Here is a 26462-nt window from a genome sequence, read left to right on the forward strand (position 1 = left end):
AGAATTGCAGCACTTTTTATGACCCAGACTTGAAGTCCTCCACCATCACTTCTGCCACATTCTATTTGTTAGGAATGAGGCCACATTCAAGGGGAGGATAATTAGTCTCCACTTTTGGAGGGAAGGAGTGTCAAATTTGCAGATGTCTTTTAAAACCACTACAACTACCTTTTGAGAGTGATCATATAATGCCAGGTTAATAGCAAACACACACTGAAATTCTTTAGTAGTACTTGATTATATGGTGGTCATCTTGATCGGTGCATCTCAACCTTTTTCATGTTGTTGCTCACCTGTAATCCACTTGTGGCATCTCAGCTGGGAAGCTCTAATAAAGATGGTTTAGATTATGAAAAAGCACAATAAAACATTCCTTAAGGAGACCTTGTGGACCACCAGCTCTGTGTTCACTAACACCCAGTGGTCCATGGAATCCATAAGGTTCCTGCATAGTTCTCTACACAGAGTTGCTGTTTCTTTTCTCACCTTCAGTTTCCTGTACTTCCTGTACTTCCTTTGTGCTTCTCTTCCTCTGTACCTATGCTGATTTACTTACATTACACCCTCTCCCAGAAACACTCTTCAGTCTCATTGCCTCCTTCATCACCTGGAAGATGCCTATTCATCTTTCAGGATTGAGTCAAGTGTCTCCTTTTCACTAGTTGACTTGGCCCTCCTTCCTCAGGCTCCTTCCTCTCCCCCTCTGCCTTAGAACTAACCTTTTGCTCCTTAGTACCCTATTCTACCTTAAGTAGTCGTCTGTAGTTGCACCTGTGATGTTTTATTACAATTATTTGTGTGTATAGTTATACATTTATTCCTCCTGAGGATACTGCAGTAAGAGATAGATGTCTTTAGGGGTGTCTATAATATCCTGGGGAAGCAGGCCATGTAAACATAAACAAGTAAACAGAGGAACAAATGAAATAATTACAGATTGGGTCAAATGTTATTTATGAAGGAAGCAAGCAGGAAACTGACACAGATTGGAAGGAGAAGGGGGCTACTTGAGATAGTCAGGGATTCTGAGGCTGCAGGAGGGTAAGGCTGTTTCCTGGGAAGAGTGGGCAGGGGAAAGTGATTCAGGTGAAGTGAACAGACCCGGTATGGGAAGGTAGTATATGTCTGAGGAAATGAAAGGCCCTGTGTACCTTGTAACATTGTCTTCCTGCCTCTGTCAGCTGTTGTGATCACATGACTTTATAGATTTTGCTGTGTATTTCCAAACCCTGGTACACTTCCTGGCCTAGAGTGGGTACTCAGAAAATGTCAGGGGAATTGATGAATTTCTCTTTGTGTAATTTTTGTCATTCTCCTTGTGTCTTTACATTTGATTGGCTACACTGCCCTTCTGTGGCTTCTTGGTTTAGTGACCAGTTATACCACTTGCTTAAGATAAGGTCACCATAGTAACCTAATTTACTATGAAGTTTAGGTTATCCGACCTTTCCAAGTTGAATTTTATTTTATTTATTTATTTTTTGGCTGTGCCGCATGTCTTATGGGATCTTAGTTTCCCAACCAGGGATTGAACCCAGGACATGGCAGTGAAAGCACCAAATCCTAACCACTAGACCACCAGGGAACTCCCCCAGGTTGAATTTTATTTATTTATTTTAATTTTTTTTTCTGCAAGTTTTTTAGTTTTCTTTTTTTTTTTGAATTAAATTTATTTTATTTATTTATTTTTGATTGCATTGGGTCTTCGTTGGTGTGCCCGGGCTTTCTCTAGTTGCAGCGAGCGGGGGCTACTCTTCGTTGTGGTGCACAGGCTTCTCATTGCGGTGGCTTCTCTCTTTTTTTTTTTTTTTAATTTAATTAATTAATTAATTTATTTATGGCTGTGTTGGGTCTTCGTTTCTGTGCGAGGGCTTTCTATAGTTGCGGCAAGTGGGGGCCACTCCTCATTGCGGTGCGCGGGCCTCTCACTATCGCGGCCTCTCTTGCTGCGGAGCACAGGCTCCAGACGCACAGGCTCAGTAATTGTGGCTCATGGGGCTAGTTGCTCCGCGGCATGTGGGATCCTCCCAGACCAGGGCTCGAACCCGTGTCCCCTGCATTGGCAGGCAGATTCTCAACCACTGTGCCACCAGGGAAGCCCGCGGTGGCTTCTCTTGTTGTGGAGCACGGGCTCTAGAGCACAGGCTTAGTAGTTGTGGCACACGGGCTTAGTTGCTCCGCGGCATGTGGGATCTTCCTGGACCAGGGCTTGAATCCATGTTCCCTGCATTGGCAGGTGGATTCTTAACCACTGTGTCACCAGGGAAGTCCTCCTACCATTGTTTCTTGTTTCTGTTTTTTTTTTTTTTTTTTTTTTGCGGTACGTGGGCCTCTCAGTGTTGTGGCCTCTCCTGTTGCGGAGCACAGGCTCCGGACGCGCAGGCTCAGTGGCCATGGCTCACGGGCCCAGCCGCTCTGCGGCATGTGGGATCTTCCCGGACCGGGGCACGAACCCATGTCCCCTGCATCAGCAGGCGGACTCTCAACACTGTGCCACCAGGGAAGCCCCACTGTTTTTTTATTTAATATTTAAGCAAAAGCAAATATACTGTATATTCTTATTTTCCTCTTTTGTAACACAGAAAGTATAAGATATGCATGATTTTATAGCTTGACTTTTTAAAATTTGGAAATCTTTGTCAATTCATAGTTTGTCCTCATTTTTTTTTACAGCTGCATAATATTCTGTTTTGTGGATGTGCCAAGCAGCATATAAATCCAAGAACCATGAAGCTACTGGTTGATATCAGCCCATTAAATATTTTTCAAAACTTTTAATTTAAAAGTATTTATTTTTGCTTACACAGGTATTTTGTGACTAAATCCTTGTAAAAATTAAAACCACAAGCAAAAGTCTCTTGGCTATTCCCCATCCCTCTCTCCTCCCCAGAGCTAAGTTTTATTTCAGTTTGGTTTTTAATGTCTGCTCCTTTCTGGCTAATATTTCCATTAGAAATGTGACTCCCAGCTGCAATGTTAGTTTGGAAACTAGAGTCTCATCAGTAGCTGTTAGTTACATGTTGAAGCTGGAAATTTTGTCTCCCCTTTTCTGTCTTACATCTATACAGATTCCATTCACATTTCTTTTTTTTTTGCGGTACGCAGGCCTCTCGCTGTTGTGGCCTCTCCTGTTGCGGAGCACAGGCTCCGGACGCGCAGGCTCAGCGGCCATGGCTCATGGGCCCAGCCGCTGCGCGGCACGTGGGATCTTCCTGGACCGGGGCACAAACCCGTGTCCCCTGCATTGGCAGGCGGACTCTCAACCACTGTGCCACCAGGGAAGCTCAAAATTACTATTTTTGTCAGTAAAAAGCAGTTGATTATAAGCTGTTTCACGTGATTCCACCATGTAGGTTTTTTTTTTAATGTAGTTTTGTTTTTTTTCTTAATTTTATTGGAGTATAGTTGATTTACAGTGTTGTGTTGGTTTCAGGTGTACAGCAAAGTGATTCAGTTTTTCATATCATATATTCATTCTTTTTTGGATTCTTTTCTCATACAGGTTATCACAGAATATTGAGTAGAGTTCCCTGTGCTATGCAGTAGGTCCTTGTTGGTTCTAGTAGTTTTTTTTAATAAAAATTTTTTATACAGTTTTTAAAGGTTACTTTCCATTTATAGTTATTACAGAATATTGGCTATATTCACTGTGTTGTACAGTACATCCTTGAGCCTATCTTACACCCAGTAGTTTGTGCCTCCCACTCTCCCATCCCTGTATTTCCCCTCCCCCTACCCATACCACTAGTTTGTTCTCTGTATTTGTGAGTCTGCTTCTTTTTATTATATTCGCTACTTTGTTGTATTTTTTAGATTCCACATGTAAGTGATATCATGCAATATTTTTGTCTCTGTCTGACTTATTTCACTTAGCATCACCAAGTCCATCCACGTTGCTGCAGATGGCAAAATTTCATTCCTTTTTTCTTTTCTTTAATAAATTTATTTATTTATTTTTGGCTGCGTTGGGTCTTCATTGCTGCACACAGGCTTTCTCTAGTTGCGGTGAGCAGGGACTACTCTTCGTTGCGGTGCACGGGCTTCTCGTTGTGGTGTCTTCTCTTGTTGCATAGCACGGGCTCTAGGCATCCAGGCTTCAGTAGTTGTGGCACACAGGCTCAGTATTAGTGGCACGCGGGCTCTAGAGTGCATGCTCAGTAGTTGTGGCGCACAAGCTTAGCTGCTCCACAGCATGTGGGATCTTCCCAGACCAGGGCTTGAACTCATGTCCCCTGCATTGGCAGGTGGATTCTTAACCACTGCGCCACCAGGGAAGTCCCTTGTTCCTTTTTTATGGTGAGTAGTAGTCCATTGTATATATATATATACCATATATTCTTTATCCATGCATCTGGTTTTTTTTTAATTTTTTAAAAAATATTTATTTATATATTTAGGTTGCACCAGGTCTTAGTTGCAGCAGGCAGACTCCTTAGTTGTGGCATGTGAACTCTTAGTTGCAGCATGCATATGGGGTCTAGTCCCCGGACCAGGGATCGAACCTGGGCCCCCTGCGTTGGGAGTGTGGAGTCTTGCCCACTGTACCACCAGGGAAGTCCCTCATCTGTTTTTTAAAAAATAAATATTTTATTTATTTATTTATTCTTTTTTTTGACTGCGCTGTGTGGCTTGTTGGATCTTAGTTCCCACACCAGGGATTGAACCTGGGGCACAGCATTGAAAGTGCTGAGTCTTAACCTCTGGACCACCAGGGAACTCCCTCCATTCCTCTGTTGATGAACACTTAGATTGCTTCCATACCCTGGCAATTGTAAATAATGCTGCTGTGAACATTGGGGTACATGTATGTTTTTGAATTAGTGTTTGTTTTTTTTTTTTGGATATATACGCAGTAGTGGAATCGCTGGGTCATGTGGTAGTTCCATTTTTAGTATTTTGAGAAACCTCCATACTGTTTTCCACAGTGGCTGCACCGATTTACATTCCCATCAGTAGTGTACAAGGGTTCTCTTTTCTCTACATCCTCGCCAACATTTGTTATTTGTGTTCTTTTTGATGATAGCCATTCTGACAGGTGTGAGGTGATAGCTCATTGTTATTTTGATTTGCATTTACTTGATGATTTAGCCATGCTGAGCATCTTTTCATGTGCCTGTTGCCCATCTGCATTTCCTCTTTGGGAGAATGTCTATCCACAGAGTAGTTTTTTTTTTTTTCCACAGAGTAGTTTTAAAACTTAGTTGGAAAAACAAACAAACAAACAAACAAAAACTTAGTTGGTGTCTGGTTCTTCTCAAGGGCAGGGGCCAGAACCACATACATTTTATAATTTATTCCAAGACCTGGAATTGACTGGCCAGATCAAAGTCACTTAATAACGTTCTGTTGGCTGATGAATCTGAGCTGTCCCCAAGGCAGCTGTGCAGTTGTGAGCCACCAAGCCTTACTGGGTTGATCTCTAAGATCAACTGCTTGTCTTTTTCTGTGAAATGGCAGTTGGGTTTCCCCATCCACAATGAGTGACTTGTATCCTTGTCACACTTTAGAGAAGTAGGGAGAACAACTTTCTTCTTAGGAAAGCTTACTGACCCCTTGGTTATTCTTGATCCTCCTGGAGAGATTTGTGTAGTCTGCAGACAGTGGGATGCCTGTGCCCTGTGAAGTTTTTGAACAAGGGAGTAGCTTTTGGCTAGCTAAGGGCCCAGAGGTCCTTCATACTCTGAGTGTGCGCAGTGGAGTTACTGACCTAGGATTTTGCAGTTATTTCTGTGGGTCCAGACTTACCAGACTTTTAGAAGGCACTGACCAAGTGCAAATTCAAAAGAATTTGGGGTTGTACTGAGGTGCCAACTTTTTATTTTGCCAAATAAGGATATTTAAAATAAATATCTAATTATATTTTTTATATTTAATACATGCTCATGGTACAACATTCAAAACAAACAAAAGGATATATATTGAATAAAATAAGTCTCATACTTCCTCTCCAGTTCCTTAACTATCCAGTTCCCCTCCCAAGAGGCAAACCGGGTTGCTTGATCATCCTTCCAGAGATAGCCCACGCATTTAAAAACAGGTACGAATGTATTGGCTCTCTCCCCCCCCCAAAATGAATGGTAGTGCATTCAATACCGTTTCGCATCTTGAGTTGTTCCCCCCCCCCACTTTTCTTAGAGATCTTTAAAAATCAGTACATAGAGAGCTGCCTTATTCTTTTTAATGGCTGCATAATGTTAGTAAGGATTAAAAACAATTACCATTGTTTTAATTTCAAAAGTATATTTAAGCACCAAAAAATTAGAAAGAATGTGATCTTAGTATAAAGGAAAGTTCTATAAATTAAATAAATTTAGTTCCGTGAAAAATTAATTCTGCACGTTTTTCCAAAGACCTGTTTGAAAACTATAGCTAGAGATAGTAAACCACTAAAGAAAGGGCTTTGAATAGGAGTGAGTTAGGGAGACTTCCTAGTCTCTGGTAGGCTGACTGAATGAGAGGGCAAGAGGAATGCAGTTGAGATATCCGTATCCTTCTCATTTTATAGGGAGGAATAGACTTAGGGAAGCCTCTTTTATGTCCTACAATTGTACTGCTCAGTTCAGGAGATCGTACAATTAGCTAGTCTGTTGTCAAGATAGCTTATATTTATGGCAGCTCTGTGTAAGTTGGATTGGAGTAGGGGGACTAGTTTCAGGGATGTTTATTCCTTTTGTTAATATTTTTTGAGCAATTAATGTATGCATAATACCATTAGGAATTTTGAAAAGCATACCCTGTCAGTCCTGTGTGAGAAATACCCACATGAAGTGATTGGGGCCTGAACTTGGAGAGTGACTGAAATTGGAATGGGTAGCTGAAGCCTGAGAGCTTTGGGTTTGAAGAACTGACAAGACACTCGACCTTTGGGAAGAATAGGGAGAATAGAATTCATTTGCTGAATGTTTATTGAATGCCCAGTATCTGCAACCTTCTGTGGTTAGTTAACTCCAAGCGTACTGCCTTGGCAGATACAGTCTAGGGTTGAAGAGGACACAGTGTACAGATGACGCAAGAAAGCAGGCCTTTTCATTTAGGTAGCACGTATTTATTAGGACAGTAGGGTACTAAGTGTTAGATGTAAGAAGAAGGAAATGGTGCGTGTCCAAGTTGTAGGGAGACAATAACAAATAGGTAGAGTGTAAACTTTCTCAATCTAGAATAGCATTCTGATTAATACAAGTGTATGTAAGAGAACAATTGCATATTTATTTTTCTTTATTTTTAACCATTTATTTATTTTTGGAATGAGCAATACATTTATATGGTTGAAAAATGAAAAAGTATTAAAAGGTATACTGCAAAAGGTCTCCATCCCACTTTTGCCCCTCCCTGCCGCTATACCCAGTTTCCCTCTTGTATCAGTCAAGTTTAATGCTGGAAACAGAAACCATTCTGGGTACTTGAACCACAAAAGGATTTAACACAAGAAATTGGCTACTTACAAAATTGTTGGAAGAGTTGGAGGAGTGGGACCCAAGGGGGCTTCCCTTAAGAGTATAAATTTGAAGGACCCACCACTGGAGCTGTGATCTGGAGGTCAGGAATTCACTACTGCTACTGCCACCCCCACCATTGCTGCTTGACACTGAAGAAGCCAGTGACTAGACATTAGACCCTTGCCACTGTAGACCAGCATGTCAGTAGCACCTGGGAGCTTGTTTAAAGCTCTTAGACCTTAGCTCCATCGACTGAATCAGAATCTGCATTTTAACAAGATCCTCTGATGATTTGCATTGCATGAAAGTTTGAGAGGTCCTGCACTGGAGCACTGCGTTTGGCCGCTACAGTTGCTTCCAAATCCACAGGTCTCCATGACCTTGATTGCCGATTGTAAGGGAGTCAAGCAAATGTAGTTGTTGGTTTTCCCAACTCTCAATCTAGAAGAGTGGATTGGAGATTGAAAGAGCCCATCTAGTGAACTGACCATACTTCCACAAGTAACCAGTGTTAGTTTCTTGTGTATTCTTCTAGATGTTTTATGCATATTTAAGCATGTATGAATATATATATTCTTTTTCATCTTGTTGAAAAAATAAGCAGTAGCTTACTTACCATACACAGTGTTCTGCACCTTGCTCTTTTCATTTAATAGTTTATCATGGGAGAGCTTTCCATATCATGACATAGAGCCATCTTCTTTTTAACAACTTCATGATATTCCAACATATAGATAACAAAATTCTTAAAATTCTGAAAATTGAGACTAACACAATCTGGGCTGCATGGTTATTTGAATTTTTTAACACATGTAAAATATAATCTAGTTGTTAAATGTTTGCTTCCTGCCTCCTTTGTGCTTGGGTCTTGTGTATATGTCATCTTGTTTAACTTGCACTACAACACAGTGTGTTGGGTATCCTTCTTCCACTTTACATGAAGGAACTCAGGCTCTGAAAGGTTAATTTAATCACAGGCTAAGGAATATCCTGGATGGGATTTGAACCCCAGGTCTGTTAGCCTTCATAATTTTCAATTTGACACAATGACACAGAACCTCTAAATGATAGGCTTTATTTAGTACTTTGAGACCTACTCCTTTGGGAAGAGGTTTGGAAGGGTATCATTTTGATTATTTTGGGTGGGTATTAAAGGCATTTAATTTTCTTTTTTTTTCCTGACTCAGGTATCCAGCTCACATAGAAGATATTGATTACGAAGAAGGAAAAGTACTCATCCATTTCAAGCGTTGGAACCATCGTTATGATGAATGGTTCTGCTGGGACAGTCCTTATTTACGCCCTTTAGAGAAAATACAGCTGAGGAAAGAGGGCTTACATGAAGAGGAAGGATCATCTGTGAGTAACAAATCTGGGTAATTCAGTAATGAGTGGGGTCAGCCATTAGGTACTTTGTGTTCCAGCCTTTGATGTTTAGTGTGAAAGTCTGTAGCAGCTGGGGACCATCCTTATGTAGGCTTGTAGTGCAACTCTGAGATCTCCATGGCCCCAGGTGGGGGCGGGGGGGGGGGGTTGTTGAAGAATCTCAGCTGTCATCTGTTTGTATGACGTGACTGATTTGACAGCTCATAAACTAACTTGGTTGAGACTGCATTGATGATGAATGGGGACTTTCTCTCTCTCCTTTACACCACTGTGTCCCTTTAGATCATTTAGTAAGCTCATCTGCTGTCTGACCATTTATTCAGCAATCATTCCATGTGGAGCATTGTGCTAGCCTCATATTAAGGTCTTTTATAAGACCTTGAAGAATATTCATTCTTCAAAATGTAGCAATGCAAACTGTGTGCTGGGAAAACAGTATGAAATATTAATGGTGAATGAGTGCCTCCTTTGTCAAAAGACCCTTTAAAAGTGTAGATGGCATTAGGTGGCATGAATGCTGCTTCCCGTAAGATGAAGTAGACTCTCTCCTTCCAGCTTGTGTAGTTGGTGTGTTCCCTGGTGGCCCTGGGCTCTTAGACTCACTTTCAGGGACAGGATAGGATTATCATTGGTGCTGTGCTATGGCTGTCCAGAACTCTTAAAATGGCAAAAGTCTGTGTCTAGCCCTTTTGTTTTGGCTCCCAATGCTGAACAGCAGAAACATCTTCCTCCATCCCAGTAGCCATCTCCCCTTCCTGCCCTTGTCAGTTTCAGCTTCTTTTATGAATTCTGTTACTATGTATGTCCTATGAAATTGGATTGGTAACAGGATCTTTTTTGTTTTTTAATATTTTTTAGGAATTTCAAATAAATGAGCAGGTCCTTGCTTGCTGGTCTGATTGTCGTTTTTACCCAGCCAAAGTCACTGCTGTTAACAAGGATGGTAAGGCATTTGAGTTGTAATTGTTTTTACTCTTGACTTAGGGGTGAGTTTGTAATATTGGAGTTTGAGAGTATATTTTCAGTATGTATTTATTGCCTAGGAATCCTCTCTCTTTAAGTTAATTACTCTGTCAGGAGTTAGGAAGAAATTATAAATGGAGGGAAAGGTAGGTTAAAGAGGGGGAGTTTGGTTCTTTGCCTTCTAAAACAGTCATGGTTCATCTGTCACTCTGCTGGGAAGTGCGTAGGTTCTTGCTGTCTAGGAGTTCCTAATATAATAGATGAAATAAGTCCCTAATATTCCTTTTAGTTATTTGTGAACAGCCTAGAAATGAAGCAAACAGCAAACTTTTCTTAAAAATGTGCTTTGTGGATGCAAGGTGATTGAGAGTGATCTGTAGTATCAGAGTTACTAGTTGAAATTGGGGTACTGGGATTTAGAGCACTGAGCTGGAATGCCTTTGCCAGAGTTTAGAACATGTGAGGAGTCAGGACTGGGAACATGTCCCAAAGAGGCTCATTTTGCTAATACAAAGGCAAGAGAAGAGGAGGGTTATGAAGGTAGTATGTGTGGTCAGCATCCTGACACACAGAGAACACACTGGGGGTTCAAGTGATACCTTTTTTCCTTTTTTTAACATTTTCTACCAGGATGTTTGTGGCATGTCCATGATTCCTGCAGTGAATGTTTAGGGCAAACAGACCTCTTAGTACCTGTGTTAGGGGTGACTCTAAGGCCACATTGATTTTTCATTCAATGAAGTTATTTAAGTATTTATTCAGCACTCTGCTGGACTTTGGGGTGACCAAGAAGTTTTGTCTGAGAATGGGTTGAAATGGTCAAAAATGAACATACATTTGCATGTAGCAGAAATTTTAGTTCCTCTCTTGCTACATTCACCCCACCCCCAGTCCCGGCAGCTATTAGACCAGTGTGGGTTGACAGATGTAGGTTATCCTTAAACCACAGTTCTTTTACCACAGGCCTCCAAAGCAAGGTTGTATCTTCTAAGTTGTCTAAACAGTTACTGATCCTCCTGTTCACGGATTAAGTCTTTTTGGATAGTCCCTTGTTTCCCTAAGTTACTTTATAAGCCAGTGTTCAAAATAAAATCCTATTACTATTTTTCATATGTATCACTTTAACCTAAAAATTTATTTTAAAGGAAAGCTTACATGTTATTAAACTGCTTTAAATCCTTTTAGTAAAAGACATAGTTTATTATATCAAACACTCATTAAATACAATTTATAGGTCCATTTTTATTAAAATGGTGACTGATCTCACTTAATATGGGGAAAATCAAGTCAAACTCATAGAAGAAAAAGCTACAAGGATATACTGTACAGCACAGGTAATATAGCCAATATATATTTTTAATAAATTTATTTTATTTATTTTTGGCTGCATTGGGTCTTCATTGTTGCACACGGGCTTTCTCTAGTTGTGGCGAGTGGGGGCCACTCTTCGTTGCGATGCGCGGGCTTCTCATCATGGTGGCCTCTCCTGTTGCAGAGCACGGGCTCTAGGCGCGTGGACTTCAGTAGTTGTAGAACGTGGGCTCAGTAGTTGTGGCTCGCGGGCTCTAGATGGCAGGCTCAGCAGCTGTGGTGCACAGGCTTTGTTGCTCCGCGGCACGTGAGATCTTCCCGGACCAGGCCTCGAACCCGTGTCCCCTGCACTGGCAGGCAGATTCTTAACCACTGCGCCACCAGGGAAGCCCTGGGTCTGAAATCTTTTGAAGTGATCATTTAAGGACTAAAAGTCATTGGCCGAATTATTGGCCGTAGTTAATTAAGGTTTTTAAATGTCTTTTAAACTTTGGCAACCAGAGCTTTGCAAGTTGTTTTAAAAAATCTTTTCAGTTTATTTCCTCCATGAGCTAAAATTATAGGAGGGAGAGTCTTGAGGTAATTTGTTCCTACAATGGTCATTTGCTACCCTAATATATTAGCTCTGTAAGCTTCAAATTCTGTTCAGTGAGTTTTAGTTAACTGGAGGACATTGAAAATGAGTGGATATTTTTGGGAGAACCTGTTTTCCCCAGAGTTCTTGAGTCTGAAGTCCTGTATTATGCTGCCATCCTTTCTGGTTCTTGAGATTAATTGGAAGAGGGAGGAGAAGGAGGGACATGGGGGAGGGGCAATCCTGAAAGTTAATGGAACCAGCTGTGTGGTATTAATGCTACCTCGTGGACTGCGAAGGAAAGCTAGCCTTTGTGGGTGCTCAGATCTGTGCCTGATTTTGAGATAAAATAATGACTCTTAGGTGCTGCCTTTGGGTTAGGTTTAATCCAGGGGAGCTGGCAGTTTCTAGCTCATGATTTATTCTAGTAATTCAGTTGCAGGATTGGGAGGGACAATGCTGGACTCTAATTTCACTCTTTCTCTGGTTAGTAGGGGCCACCACGGCTTAATGGTGCTGTGCGAAGAGCCTCTGCAGGCAAGGTGGTGCCTTTATTTCCTGTAAAAGTTATTCTGTCTTTTTGGTGCTGCTAGGAGGAGGCTGGGGATATAGTGAAGTCACTTTCTATAGCTTCATCTTAGGAAGGCTTGGTCTGATTTTTCTGCTGTGCTTAACCTCCTTGATGGTTTTGCTGGGGCTGAGCATTGACTGAGCAGGCTGGTGGGTCGTGGCCCTAGCCAGAGTGGAGAGCACTGGCTGCTGGCATTGGGAATCTGGCATGACTGAATCACAACCAGATAGCAACTTTTATTTTTTATTTTATTTAATTATTTTTTGCAGCAATAAACTCGACATGTTTATTAATTAAACTATCACTTAAATTAAAAAAGTGCATAGAAAATAAACATGTTTTAAAACTCCTTTTTTTTACAACTATCTACACTTTTTACATTCAATCTTTCGTTGACAGCTTTCAGCACTATTATTTTTTGCACTATTATTTTCCTTCATCCCTGTCACAGGGAGTTAACACTGATGGACTTTAGACACACTTTTTCTTTTTTTTCTCTCTTTTTCTCTAAGCAGAAGCTTGGAAGAAAACAAGGAAAAAAAAAACCCAAAAGATCTGTTTTACATGAATAAGTTGTCAAGAAATGTCTTATTCCTAGAAAAGAAGCTTGTCATCTGTTGAGTTTTTGATAGCAACTTTCAGTTTCTTTTTTTTTTTTTTTTGCGGTACGCAGGCCTCTCACTGTTGTGGCGTCTCCCGTTGCGGAACACAGGCTCCGGACGCGCAGGCCCAGCAGCCATGGCCCATGGGCCCAGCTGCTCCACGGCATGTGGGGTCTTCCCGGACCGGGGCATGAACCTGTGTCCCCTGCATCGGCAGGCGGACTCTCAACCACTGCGCCACCAGGGAAGCCCCAGAGTTTCTTAAGGGAGTTATTTAGCACTTGGAAACTGGGGAGAGCAATGCCATGTTATTTAGCCCTTTTCATCTGGAATGATTCCTTGGCAGTTGCAGTTAAGCATCATTTTGTGTGAAGGCAGCCACACCTGGTAGCCTTGTTAGATCCTTGGTCTGTGTTGGAGAAAAAGAAGGGATTCTGCTTCCAGGGAATCTTTGTTTGGAAGCCATCTCTGGTGAGTTGACCTCACCTCTGCTCAGCTCCCCGTTTTTATGCCGAGGATGTCAGAGCCGCTCATCTGTCAGGGGGTTTGTGCCCCTGTTCTGCAAGGCATTCTCTCTGGGGGGAAACTGAAAGTAGGTTCACATTTACAACAAAATGAGGAATCATTCCTTCCTGTTGATCTGTGGTTAACTTGAGTGCGCAGGCGAATCAGGTCCCTCTTCCTTGAAATTATGCATATCCTTGGGTCACAGCCCCCTCGTCCCCTCCTTGTACCCCAGTTCAATCTCTTTGTTCATTGCTTAAAGTCTGCATTTAAACTGGGAGATTTCATGGAAATGGTCTTATTTCTAGAGTCTCTGGTTGAAGCAGTTACTATTTTTTGTTTTCTTCATGCTGTAACTGAACCTACATTTGAAATGTGGGAACACTGGGACTATGAGCAGCTTTGAATAGAGATAAAAGGACAATTTAGGCCCATACATGTAGCTGCTAGCTCGGCTCCTACCTTCTATGGGGGGAAGGAGGTTCTCTGTCAAAGTGACTTGGTAGATGATGGTAATTAGAACCACATATTGATCCCTTGCTCTGTGACAGTCCCTTTGCTAAGCAATTTCCATATCTGATCTTATTTAGTCTTCACATAAACGTGGAAAGGTTGTTGCTGTCAACCCCATCCACATTTTACAGATGAGGAACTGAGCTCACAGGAGAAACTGCTTGAGGTTACAGAGCATATAGATAAATGGTAGCCTGAGGTCTGCATGGAGGTCTTGGTGCTCCAAGTTTCCTGAAACTGCAGTTCCTACAGTACCAGGCCGCTTCTCTGGATCAGGGTTTTCCTTAAACAGCAGAAGTTGTCAGGGCCAGATGCTCCCTGGCGGTGTGTGTGTGTGTGTACGTGCACCTGATACAGTAGGGTGAGTGTAGGTGGTCTGTACTTCCTGGAGCCCGGTGGTGTCTTGAGAGCCCTGATTGGAGACAGGCCCTGTCCCAGTCCCTGCTTGATGATTATAAGCAGTTCATTCTCCTTGCTCTAGACTCATCTGAGCAGTTAGAAATGGGAGAAGGAATTGGACTAGATGAGCAGTTTTGGAAATTATTGGCTACAGAACCTAAGCCCATTATGTAAAATTCCTAAGAGGAAAAGACTTAGGGGGAGGTTGCCTGCAAACATGCACTTATCCCATCCCTCTGCCCACCCCCTTAAGCACATCTGTGGGAACCTCAGGACTTTGAGAAGCCATGTTTGAAAGCTCCTATCCATGATATTATGGAATTCTCTGACTCCTGGAGAATGAGCGGGGTAGTAAAAGGACCCTGACTCACAGTTATGGTAGATTTCAAGAGCAACAGAAATCTGTCCTTTCTAGAGTCACCTGTTTCCTTGGCCCCTGCTTCCTTGGTCCTAGAGAAGATGAGCTTTCTATATGTCTCTAGTTTTGTTCTTACGTCCCTTCTGCTATTACTGAGGTTGTCTGATATGCTGAGTTCTTAACCCCCAGAGGGCAAAGCCAGGAAGCTTTGTTTCATCTGGTAAAGACAGGAACTTCTTAAGGGAGCCTGAGGCAGGTGACCTTTGTGTCAAGAATGTTCTTATTTTGGATTCTGTCATTTACATGTTTTTTGTTAGATGTTGTTTGTGGCCATGGGAGAGCTCTGTTGCCAGCCACCCTTGGGAGGATTCCGTGGGAAGACATTCTTTTAGTTATGCATGAAACCATTAAAGTAGATTTGGCGCCTCTCTCCAGAAGTGGGTCTAGACCACTGTTGTCTGTGGGATGTGTTGTTTTGTTCCCTCTGATTCATTGAAGCCCAGGTTAGGCTATGTGCATGATCAAGGGAGAAAGTTTCAAGATGATCCCTTGTAGTTCTTTGGAAGTAAAAAGGGTCAGGGCCAGGATATTGTTATCTAAGGACAGTGGCCCCTGAGCACCTTTGGCCATAGTTTGGGTCATTTCAGAGTGGCCAGTGGTGCTCTGGGTTTGTGGTTTGGAATTGAGGCTGAGGGACTTGGGGAATAGGCAGTGTGGGGTGGTGGGAGAAGAATTAGTCAGAGGCCAGCAGACAGGCTTGGGTTCTGCTTCTAGCTCTGTTGTAGACTTCCATGGAACTCGGGGTCCATCCCTTCATCTAAGGCCTCCATTCTGAGCCTGCTGTCAGGAGTAAGCTTCAAAATTGACTTCAAGTAGCTGAAAATGTTGGACTTTTGGGTAGCATTTTGTCCTTCTGGATGTTTGAAATGTCTGTAAAAATGGACAGTTTTCATTTTGATGTAACTGTTGATGAACTTTGTTGATAAGATAGTTGAAAGTATAGGCTTGGGTGGCTTGTTGGCATGCTTAATATTTAAGATTTCTTGAGAATTGGGTTCTTAATGTCCCCACCCCCAAACCCCCATCCTTAGACTGGCCAGAGCTTTGCCATGGTTGCTTGAAAAGAGTCTGTTTAGAGTTCCACAGCCTTGCTTATTATCATTGCTCCTTTGCTTGCCAACACCCTCACAATAGAGGCAGGAAGACAGGAACCCAGGCCTTTGCTGTAAGTATTCATCAATCATTGCTGACGTGCCTTATGTAGAATCCTTATCATAGCCTGTCATCTCATTGCTTGCTTTAAGCAACCAACTATATATACCTGTATAAGTATTATTTATATATATATATATATATATATATATATATATAAAACCAACTGTGTATCCTTGTGTCTGTCTTGTTTGCTAGCAACTTTTCTGTGTTGGTGACACTTGTAACAAATAATCACTTTTATTTTGTAATTACAAGGAGCAAAACAGTAGGTAATTACTCATTGTTTACAACAGTGGTTCTCAGACTTCATTGTGCACCAGAGTCACCTCAAGGCTTTATTAAACTTTTTTTTTTTTTTTTTTTTGCGGTATACGGGCCTCTCACTGTTGTGGCCCCTCCCGCTGCGGAGCACAGGCTCCAGACGCGCAGGCCCAGCGGCTATGGCTCACGGGCCCAGCCGCTCCGCGGCATGCGGGATCTTCCCAGACCGGGGCATGAACCCGTGTCCCCTGCATCGGCAGGCGGACTCTCAACCACTGCGCCATCAGGGAAGCCCTCTTTTACTTTTAAAAATATTTTATTTTACTGATGTATAGTTGTGTTAGTTTCAGGTCTACAGCAAGGTGATTCAGTTATACGTATATATACATTATTTTTTTCATATTCTTTTCCATTATGGTATATCACAAGATATTGAATATAGTTCCCTGTGCTATACAGTAATGCGGTGCATGTGTCTTTTTGAATTATGGTTTTCTCTGGGTATATGCCCAGTAGTGGGATTGCTGGATCATATGGTAATTCTATTTTTAGTTTTTTAAGGAAACTCCATACTGTTCTCCATCTTGGCTGTATCAATTTGCATTCCCACCAACAGTGCAAGAGGGTTCCCTTTTCTCCACACCCTCTCCAGCATTTGTTGTTTGTAGATTTTCTGATGATGTCCATTCTAACTGGTGTGAGGTGATACCTCATTGTAGCTTTGATTTGTATTTCTCTAATAGTTAGTGATGTTGAGCAGCTTTTCATGTGCTTCTTGGCCATCTGTATATCTTCTTTGGAGAAATATCTATTTAGGTTTTCTGCCCATTTTTGGATTGGGTTGTTTGATTTTTTAATATTGAGCTGCATGAGCTCTTTAAATATTTTGGAGATTAATGCTTTGTCCGTTGATTCCTTTGCAAATATTTTCTCCCATTCTGAGGGTTGTCTTTTCGTCTTGTTTATGGTTTCCTTTGGTGTACAAAAACTTTTAAGTTTCATTAGGTCCCATTTGTTTACTTTTGTTTTTATTTCCATTACTCTAGGAGGTGGATCAAAAAAGATCTTGCTATGATTTATGTCAGAGTGTTCTTCGTATGTTTTCCTCTAGGAGTTTTACAGTGTCCAGTCTTACATTTAGGTTTCTAATCCATTTTGAGTTTAATTTTGTGTATGGTGTTAGGGAGTGTTCTAATCTCATTCTTTTACATGTAGCTGTCCAGTTTTCCCAGCACCACTTACTGAAGAGACTGTCTTTTCTCCATTGTGTATCCTTGCCTCCTTTGTCATAGATTAGTTGACCATAGGTGTGTGGGTTTATCTCTGGGCTTTCTGTCTTGTTCCATTGATCTATATTTCTGTTTTTGTGCCAGTACCATATTGTCTTGATGACTGTAACTTTGTAGTATAGTCTGAAGTCAGGGAGTCTGATTCCTGCAGCTCTGCTTTTTTCCCTCAAGACTGCTTTGGCTATTCGGGGTCTTTTGTGTCTCCATACAAATTATAAGATTTTTTGTTCTAGTTCTGTAAAAAATGCCATTAGTAATTTGATAGGGATTGCATTGAATCTGTAGATTGCTTTGGATAGTGTTGTCATTTTCAAAATATTGATTCTTCCAATCCAAGAACATGGTATATCTCTCCATCTATTGGTATCATCTTTAATTTCTTTCATCAGTGTCTTATAGTTTTCTGCATACAGGTCTTTTGTCTCCCTGGGTAGGTTTATTCCTAGGTATTTTATTCTTGTTGTTGCAATGGTAAATGGGAGTGTTTCCTTAACTTCTTTTTCAGATTTTTTATCATTAGCATATAGGAATGCAAGAGATATCTGTGCATTAATTTTGTATCCTGCAGCTTTACCAAATTCATTGATGAGCTCGAGTAGTTTTCTGGTAGCATCTTTAGGATTCTCTATGTATAGTATCTTGTCATCTGCAAACAGTGACAGTTTTACTTCTTCTTTTCCAATTTGTATTCTTTTTATTTCTTTTTCTTCTCTGATGGCCGTGGCTAGGACTTCCAAAACTGTGTTGAATAATAGTGGTGAGAGGGCTTCCCTGGTGGCGCAGTGGTTGAGAGTCTGCCAGCCGATGCAGGGGACACGGGTTTGTGCCCCGATCCCGGGAAGATCCCACATGCTGTGGAGTGGCTGGGCCCGTGAGCCATGGCCACTGAGCCTGCGCGTCCGGAGCCTGTGCTCCACAACGGGAGAGACCACAACAGTGAGAGGCCCACGTGCTGCAAAAAAAAAAAGAAGAAAAAGTAGTGGTGAGAGTGGACATCCTTGTCTTCTTCCTGATCTTAGAGGAAACATTTTCAGTTTTTCACCATTGAGAATGATGTTTGCTGTGGGTTTGTCATATATGGCCTTTATTATGTTGAGGTAGGTTCCCTCTATGCCTACTTTCCGGAGAGTTTTTATCATAAATGGGTGTTGAATTTTGTCAGAAGCTTTTTCTGCATCTGTTGAGATGCTCATATGGTTTTTATTCTTCAGTTTGTTAATATGGTGTATCACATTGATTGATTTGCGTATACTGAAGAATCCTTGCATCTCTGGGATAAATCCCACTTGATCATGGTGTATGATCCTTTTAATGTGTTGTTGGATTCTGTTTGCTAGTATTTTGTTGAGGGTTTTTGCATCTATATTCATCAGTGATATTGGTCTGTAATTTTATTTATTTTGTAGAATCTTTGTCTGGTTTTGGTGTCAGGGTGATGGTGGCCTCATAGAATGAGTTAAGGAGTGCTCATTCCTCCGCAGTTTTTTGGAAGATTTTGAGAAGGATAGGTGTTAGCTCTTCTCTAAATGTTTGATAGAATTCACCTGTGAAGACACCTGGTCCTGGACTTCTGTTTGTTGGAAGATTTTTTTTTTTTTTTTTTTTTGCAGTATGCGGGCCTCTCACTGTTGTTGTGGCCTTTCCCGTTGCGGAGCACAGGCTCCGGACTCGCAGGCTCAGCGGCCATGGCTCACGGGCCTAGCTGCTCCGCGGCCTGTGTGACCTTCCCAGACCGGGGCACGAACCCGTATCCCCTGCATCGGCAGGCGGACACTCAACTACTGCGCCACCAGGGCAGCCCAATTTTCTTAAGTTTACTGAGGCTTGATTTGTGACCCAAGATGTGATCTATCCTGGAGAATGTTCCGTGCGCATTTGAGAAGAAAGTGTAATCTGCTCTTTTTGGATAGAATGTCCTATAAATATCAATTAAATCTATCTGGTTTATTGTGTGATTTAAAGCTTTTGTTTCCTTATTAATTTTCTCTTTGGATGATCTGTCCATTGGTGTAAGTGAGGTGTTAAAGTCCCCCACTATTATTGTGTCACTGTCGATTTCCTCTTTTATAGCTGTTAGCAGTTGCCTTATGTATTGAGGTGCTCCTATGTTGGGTGCATATATATTTATAATTGTTATATGTTCTTCTTGGAGGGATCCCTTGATCATTATGTAGTGTCCTTCCTTGTCTCTTGTAATATTCTTTATTTTAAAGTCTATTTTATCTGATATGAGTATTGCTACTCCAGCTTTCTTTTGATTTCCATTTGCATGGAATATCTTTTTCCATCCCTCCATTTTCAGTCTGAATGTGTCCCTAGGTCTGAAGTGGGTCTCTTATAGACAGCATATATATGGGTCTTGTTTTTGTATCTATTCAGCAAGCCTGTGTCTTTTGGTTGGAGCATTTAATCCATTCACGTTTAAGGTAATTATTGATATGTATGCTCCTGTGACCACTTTCTTAACTGTTTTGGGTTTGTTTTTGTAGGTTCTTTTCTTCTCTTGTGTTTCCCACTTAGAGAAGTTCTTTTAGCATTTGTTGTAGAGCTGGTTTGGTGGTGCTGAATTTTCTTAGCTTTTTTTTTTTTTTTTTTTCTTAGCTTTTGCTTGTCTGTAAAGCTTTTGATTTCTCCATCGAATCTGAATGAGATCCTTGCCGGGTAGAGTAGTCTTGGTTGTAGGTTCTTCCCTTTCATCACTTGAAGTATATCATGCCACTCCCTTCTGGCTTGTAGAGTTTCTGCTGAGAAATCAGCTGTTACCTTTATGGGAGTTCCCTTGTATGTTATTTGTCATTTTTCCCTTGCTGCTTTCAGTAATTTGTCTTTAATTTTTACCAGTTTGATTACTGTGTGTCTCGGCGTGTTTCTCCTTGGGTTTATCCTGTATGGGACTCTCTGCACTTCCTGGACTTGGGTGGCTATTTCCTTTCCCATGTTAGGGAAGTTTTCGACTATAATCTCTTCAAATATTTTCTCGGGTCCTTTCTCTCTCTCATCTCATTCTGGGACCCCTATAATGCGAATGTTGTTGTGTTTAATGTTGTCCCAGAGGTCTTTTAGGCCGTCTTCATTTCTTTTCATTCTTTTTCTTTATTCTGTTCCGCAGCAGTGAATTCCACCGTTCTGTCTTCCAGGTCACTTATCCGTTCTTCTGTCTCAGTTATTCTGCTATAGATTCCTTCTGATGTAGTGTTCATTTCAGTTATTGTATTGTTCATCTCTTTTTGTTTGTTCTTTAATTCTTCTAGGTCTTTGTTAAACATTTCTTTCATCTTCTTGATCTTTGCTTCCATTCTTTTTCCGAGGTCCTGGATCATTTTCCTATCATTATTCTGAATTCTTTTTCTCTTTTTTTTTTTGCGGTACACGGGCCTCTCACTGTTGTGGCCTCTCCCGTTGCGGAGCACAGGCTCCGGACGCGCAGGCTCAGCGGCCGTGGCTCATGGGCCCATCCGCTCCATGGCACGTGGGATCTTCCTGGACCGGGGCATGAACCTGTGTCCCCTGCATCGGCAGGCGGACTCTCAACCACTGCACCACCACGGAAGCCCCTGAATTCTTTTTCTGGAAGGTTGCCTATCTCCACTTCATTTAGTTGTTTTTCTGGGGTTTCATCTTGTTCCTTCATCTGCTACATAGCCCTCTGCCTTTTCATCTTGTCTCTCTTTCTGGGAATGTGGTTTTCATTCCACAGGCTGCAGGATTGTACTTCGTGCTTCTGCTGTCTGCCCTCTGGTGGATGAGACTATCTAAGAGGCTTGTGCAAGTTTCCTGATGGGAGGGACTGGTGATGGGTAGAGCTGGCTGTTGCTCTGGTGGGCAGAGCTCAGTAAAACTTTAATCCACTTGTCTGCTGATGGGTGGGGCTGGGTTCCCTCCCTGTTGGTTGTTTGGCCTGAGGCGACCCAACACTGGAGCGTACCTGGGCTCTTTGGTGGGGCTAATGGTGGACTCTGGGAGGGCTCACGCCAAGGGGTACTTCCCAGAACTTCTGCTGCCAGTGTCCTAGTCCTCACGGTGAGACAGAGCCACCCCCCGCCTCTGCAGGAGACCCCTCAACACTAGCAGGTAGGTCTGGTTCAGTCTCCTATGGGGTCATTGCTCCTTCCCCTGGGTCGTGATGCGCACACTACTTTGTGTGTGCCCTCCAAGAGTGGAGTCTCTGTTTCCCCCAGTCCTGTCAAAGTCCTGCAATCAAATCCCACTAGCCTGCAAAGTCTGATTCTCTAGGAATTCCTCCTCCTGTTGCCGGACCCCCAGGTTGGGAAGCCTGACGTGGGGCTCAGAACCTTCACTCCAGTGGGTGGACTTCTGTGGTATAAGTGTTCTCCAGTTTGTGAGTCACCCACCCAGCAGTTATGGGATTTGATTTTATTGTGATTGTGCCCCTCCTACCATCTCACTGTGGCTTCTCCTTTGTCTTTGGACATGTGGTATCTTTTTTGGTGAGTTCCAGTGTCTTCCTGTCGATGTTTGTTGAGCAGTTAGTTGTGATTCTGGTGTTCTCGCAAGGTGGAGTCTTTTTTTTTTTTAATTTTTGGCTGCGTCGCGTCTTCTTTGCTGCGCACAGGCTTCTAGTTGTGGCGAGCAGGGGCTTTGCTTCGTTGCGGTGTGCGGGCTTCTCATTGCTGTGGCTTCTCTTGTTGGGGAGCACGGGCTCTACGTGTGCGGGCTTCGGTAGTTGTGGCTCCCAGGCTGTAGAGCACAGGCTGAGTAGTTGTGGCTCACGGGCTTAGCTGCTCTGTGGCATGTAGGATCTTCCTGGACCAGGGCCAGAACCCATGTCGCCTGTATTGGCAGACAGATTCTTAACCACTGTGCCACCAGGGAAGTCCTCAAGGTCTTACTAAAACACATTTCTGTGTCACACTCCCAGAGTTTTTGATTCAGTATATTGGGGGTGGGGCTGATAATTTGCATTTCCAGTAATTTCACAGGGTTGTTGATGCTGCTGGTCTGGGGACTACACTTTGATAAACACTGGTTACAGTGAGCCTGGCGCTGTGTGAGAAACTACTGTCAGATGTGTTCTTTAGCCTTGAAGAGCCTGCCTTCGATTTGGGATCTGCCTTCTATATGAAGGCACCTAAATTTGAGTCTCTGCAGGTCAGGTACCAAATGAGTCTGAGAAGTTCAGAGGAGGGAGAACTCTCCAGTAGCAGGGAAGTCAGGAAGCTTTTACTGAGCTATTGTGGTCTTTTGAGCTGAGTGCTTAAGGATCAATGAGTGGCACATTCCAGGCAGGAAAACACTTCGTGTGGAGGTGGAAATGTCACAAGACAGTTTCAGTGGGTGGCAAGTAGCTAGTCACTTTGAGTTGGTGGGTATTGTATGCTGGTAATTCGAAATAAGGTTTGGAAAATAATTGGGCTCAGATTGCTTGGACTTTGAGCACTGAAGAGGTGGCTAGCCATGGGCAGGGCCTTATTCAGGGCTGGAGGAGCAGGCCCGTGGGTGGGGAGAGAATGTATAAGAAGGAGGCAACCAGCCAGAAGATCTTAACTTCATCGTTGCATTATTCTGCTCCCAATCTTTGGGATTTATTTTTTTTCTTCCATGTTGGGTAGCAAATTGGTCCTGAAAACTGACCATGTTTACGAGTGGTAAATCATTACATGATTACCAGTGGTTCACTGATAATCTTGACAAGATTAACTGTGATTTTTTTTTTTTAATAGATCCCTGGAACCAAAAAAAAAAAAAAAATGAGAGAGAGAGACATGGGCGGGTTCTAAAATGGAAAAGGTTGAAAGTGTTGGTTTGGGTACAGCTAATGAGAACTTTTGTAGTTGGATGTGTTATTTGGCGAGATAAGATTATTTGGATTTCCAGCTTCAGTTTTTTAGCAGAGAGTGATTTTTGTTGGACTTAAAAAAAAAAAAAAAGGAACAAAACTAACAATGTAGCGGTCACCGTTTAGTGCTTTGGCCTAGTCTCTATTTTGAAATATTGTAATATGCACCTAATTCATATGGATTTTGAGAGTAATATGACCTCTAAAAACATAATACCTTTAGCAGATGGTCGTATTTCTTTTAAAGTTTAAAAGATATTACTACTTCTAAGCCCAGAAAATAAAGATTAAGTGATAAACATTAATAATTCACCAAGCAATAAGTAAATCTGCATTTTCCTTATATCCTATTTTTTTAATTGAAGTATAGTTGATGTACAATATTATATGTTACAGGTGTAAATATAGTGATTCACAATTTTTAAAGGTTACACTCCATTTGTAGTTCTTATAAAATATTGGCTATATTCCCTGTGTTGAATAATATATCCTTGTAGCTTATTTTATACATAATGGTTTGTACTTCATAATCTCCTATCCCTATTTTGCCCCTCCTCTGTTTCCTTCTCCCTACGGGTAACCACTAGTTCTCTGTATCTGTGAATGTTTCTTTTTTGTTATATTCACTCCTTTGTTGTATTTTTTAGATTCCACACGTGAGATCATATAGTATTTGTCTTGTCTGATTTATTTCACTTAGCATAATACCCTCCAAGTCCACCCATGTTGCTGCAAATTTCATTCTTTTTCCATGGTTGAGTAGTATTCCATTGTATGTGTATATGTATATATATATATACCACCTCTTTTATCCATCCATCTGTTGATGAACACTTAGATTGCTTCCATATCTTGGCAATTGTAAATAATGCTGTGAACATTGGGGTGCATGTATCTTTTCGGATTAGTGCTTTTGTTTTTTTCAGATACATACCAAGGAGTGGAATTGCTGGGTCATGTGGTGATTCTATTTTTAGTATTTTGAGAAACCTCTATACTGTTTTTTCCACAGTGGCTGCACCAGTTTACATTCCCACCAAGACTGTAACACAGTATATCTTTCCATCTTCAGTTTCTTACATCAGTGTCTTATAGTTTTCCAAGTACAGGTCTTTTACCTCCTTAGGTAGGTTTATTCCTCCGTATCTTATTCTTTCGATGCAACAATAAACGGGATTGTTCCCTTAATTTCTCTGATAGTTCATTGTTGGTGTTTCCTTACATTAATTGTTTTACTGCTCTTTGTTCTTGGTCTAAGTCAGTGCAAGTTTTTAAGATTTAGTGAAGCACCATAAAAATGAGGTTTTTTTTGGATGGATTTTGATTTGTATAGATAAAAAGATTTGTAAGATAAAGAGGAAAAGGCAAGTGTACTATTATTATCTTGGACATAAGTAAGATTGAATGTGATTCTTGAACAACTTTAATTTCCATATGTTTATTATTGTGGTTGGGACTCCCTTGTGTTTATGCTTTGAAAAGTTTTGTTGCTTTCATGAAAGTGCAAGTTAAAATCATATCTTTTTGAATTTTAGGTACTTACACTGTGAAATTTTATGATGGAGTAGTTCAGACTGTCAAACATATTCATGTGAAAGCTTTTTCGAAAGATCAGGTGAGAAATGTGGTCTTATGCTTTGTGGTATGAATAATGCTAATGTTATAGTTTTGTTTCTCAAAGATGTTACATTTGTTTATGATGACAAAATCCTTCCTTCATCTGACATGATTTCACCAGAAAGCAATACACAAGTTTTCAGAAATTGTAAATATTTGTCTCTCTCTCTGCCTTTTTCTTTTCATACCAGTTCTTTTCAGAAGTGCCAGTACTTGCGTACCATTACCTGTTATCTGTCTTTTTCCCAAAGCGCCTGGTTGTTATTCTTTCTTCTGTCTTCCTGTGCTCTGCCCACAGAGCTGTTTCCCCTCACAGGGAACTTGCTGAGTGGTTGAAGAGATGGAGATGTTTTCTCCTCATCTGACTTTGTCCTTCAGCTCAGGACCATGGCTTGGTGGTTACGGAGCCACCATTTGGCGTAGATTTGGCAAGCACTTGTGCTAGATGTGCCTGGGTTGAAATTTTTGTTTCCTTTTGTCCCTTTCACCATCCATGTACTTGTCTAAGCACGGGTCCTGAGTTTTTTTATTTTTGAGGTACGCGGGCCTCTCACTGTTGTGGCCTCTCTCGTTGCGGAGCACAGGCTCCTGACGCGCAGGCTCAGCGGCCATGGCTCACGGGCCCAGCCGCTCCGCGTCATGTGGGATCTTCCCGGACTGGGGCGCGAACCCGTGTCCCCTGCATCGGCAGGCGGACTCTCAACCGCTACGCCACCAGGGAAGCCCCGGGTCCTGAGTTTTGATACTGGAAATGTGGTGCACACAGATAGATTCTGGCCATCTGGAAGTGTTGCCTACTTTCTTCATGATTTTTTTTTCCCTTTTAGTTTTTTTTTATATTTATGTCTTAATGAAATAGCTGAGGGGAAAGATTCTGATTGTAACTGTTATTTACTTCTTTGGGTGGTTGTTGATATGACAGTATTTGGTAATCCTGGAACCTTCTAATAAATTCTCCTGAACATATATTTAGCAATTCTAAAGCATCATGATACATGATATTGTTAAAGATAATCTCAGAAGTGTTTTTGCCTTTCTGGTTTTCCTCTTCAGAAAATTGACAGAATTATAAAGCTTTAGCCCTGAAGATGTTTTCTCTTTGATCATTTGCTTCTCAGGCATCTAAGGAACTACACAGCACTCTAAAACATTATTTTGGCCTTCAATTTGGCAATTTTTATGTTAAGTTTGTGGAATGAGTTAATATAGATAGAGGACTGTATTAAGAACATGTCCAGAACTGTCAGATTGTATCTAGAATCTACACAAATGGAAGTCTAGGGCTCCACATAACAAACGTTCATCTGTTTCCTCTGATTGATAGTACTCATAGTGCCTTAGCTTGGGGATGGGCACCTCACCCTGTGTGGATTTGTGGGTCTTCAGTCCTCAATTCCCAGCTGCCTCTGAGTGTCTCATGTCATCTCAGACCTGGCAGGTGGTCAAGCACAGGCCCATGGCTCCTGTTTGTTTTTCTTTTCCAAGAGGACATAGTGGTTTAGATAAATGACTTCTCAGCTAGGCCACTTACAAAGCAAAATTTCTTACAAATATCTGTCAGACAATTTTTAAAGCTTTTTTCATATAGTATTAGATTGTTTTTTTCTTTTTAAAATAGGATTGTACTGCCCTAAGTGGTTTGATAATCTATATTTCAGGAACATTT

General features: G+C 41.6%; 1 protein-coding gene across 5 annotated transcripts in view; it reads left to right on the forward strand.

The window, feature by feature from the left end:
• Positions 1-26462, forward strand: part of PHF20 (PHD finger protein 20) — a 134676-nt gene that overhangs the window by 30210 nt on the left and 78004 nt on the right. For 4 of the 5 annotated variants that reach the window (XM_022592532.3, XM_089896804.1, XM_022592531.3 and 1 more), the window contains 3 exons: positions 8624-8795; positions 9681-9765; positions 24715-24794. In XM_022592532.3, the coding sequence (XP_022448240.1) occupies positions 8624-8795; positions 9681-9765; positions 24715-24794 (337 nt within the window). Of the gene's footprint in view, positions 1-5951; positions 6038-8623; positions 8796-9680; positions 9766-24714; positions 24795-26462 lie in introns of all 5 variants that reach the window. The other variant, XM_089896806.1, reaches the window with a different exon arrangement.

This window comes from Delphinapterus leucas, chromosome 15, assembly GCF_059928025.1.
Source record: "Delphinapterus leucas isolate spDelLeu-1000000601 "Yukka" chromosome 15, BTC_Dleu_Yukka2, whole genome shotgun sequence".
In the NCBI taxonomy this organism is placed as follows: Eukaryota; Metazoa; Chordata; class Mammalia; order Artiodactyla; family Monodontidae; genus Delphinapterus; species Delphinapterus leucas.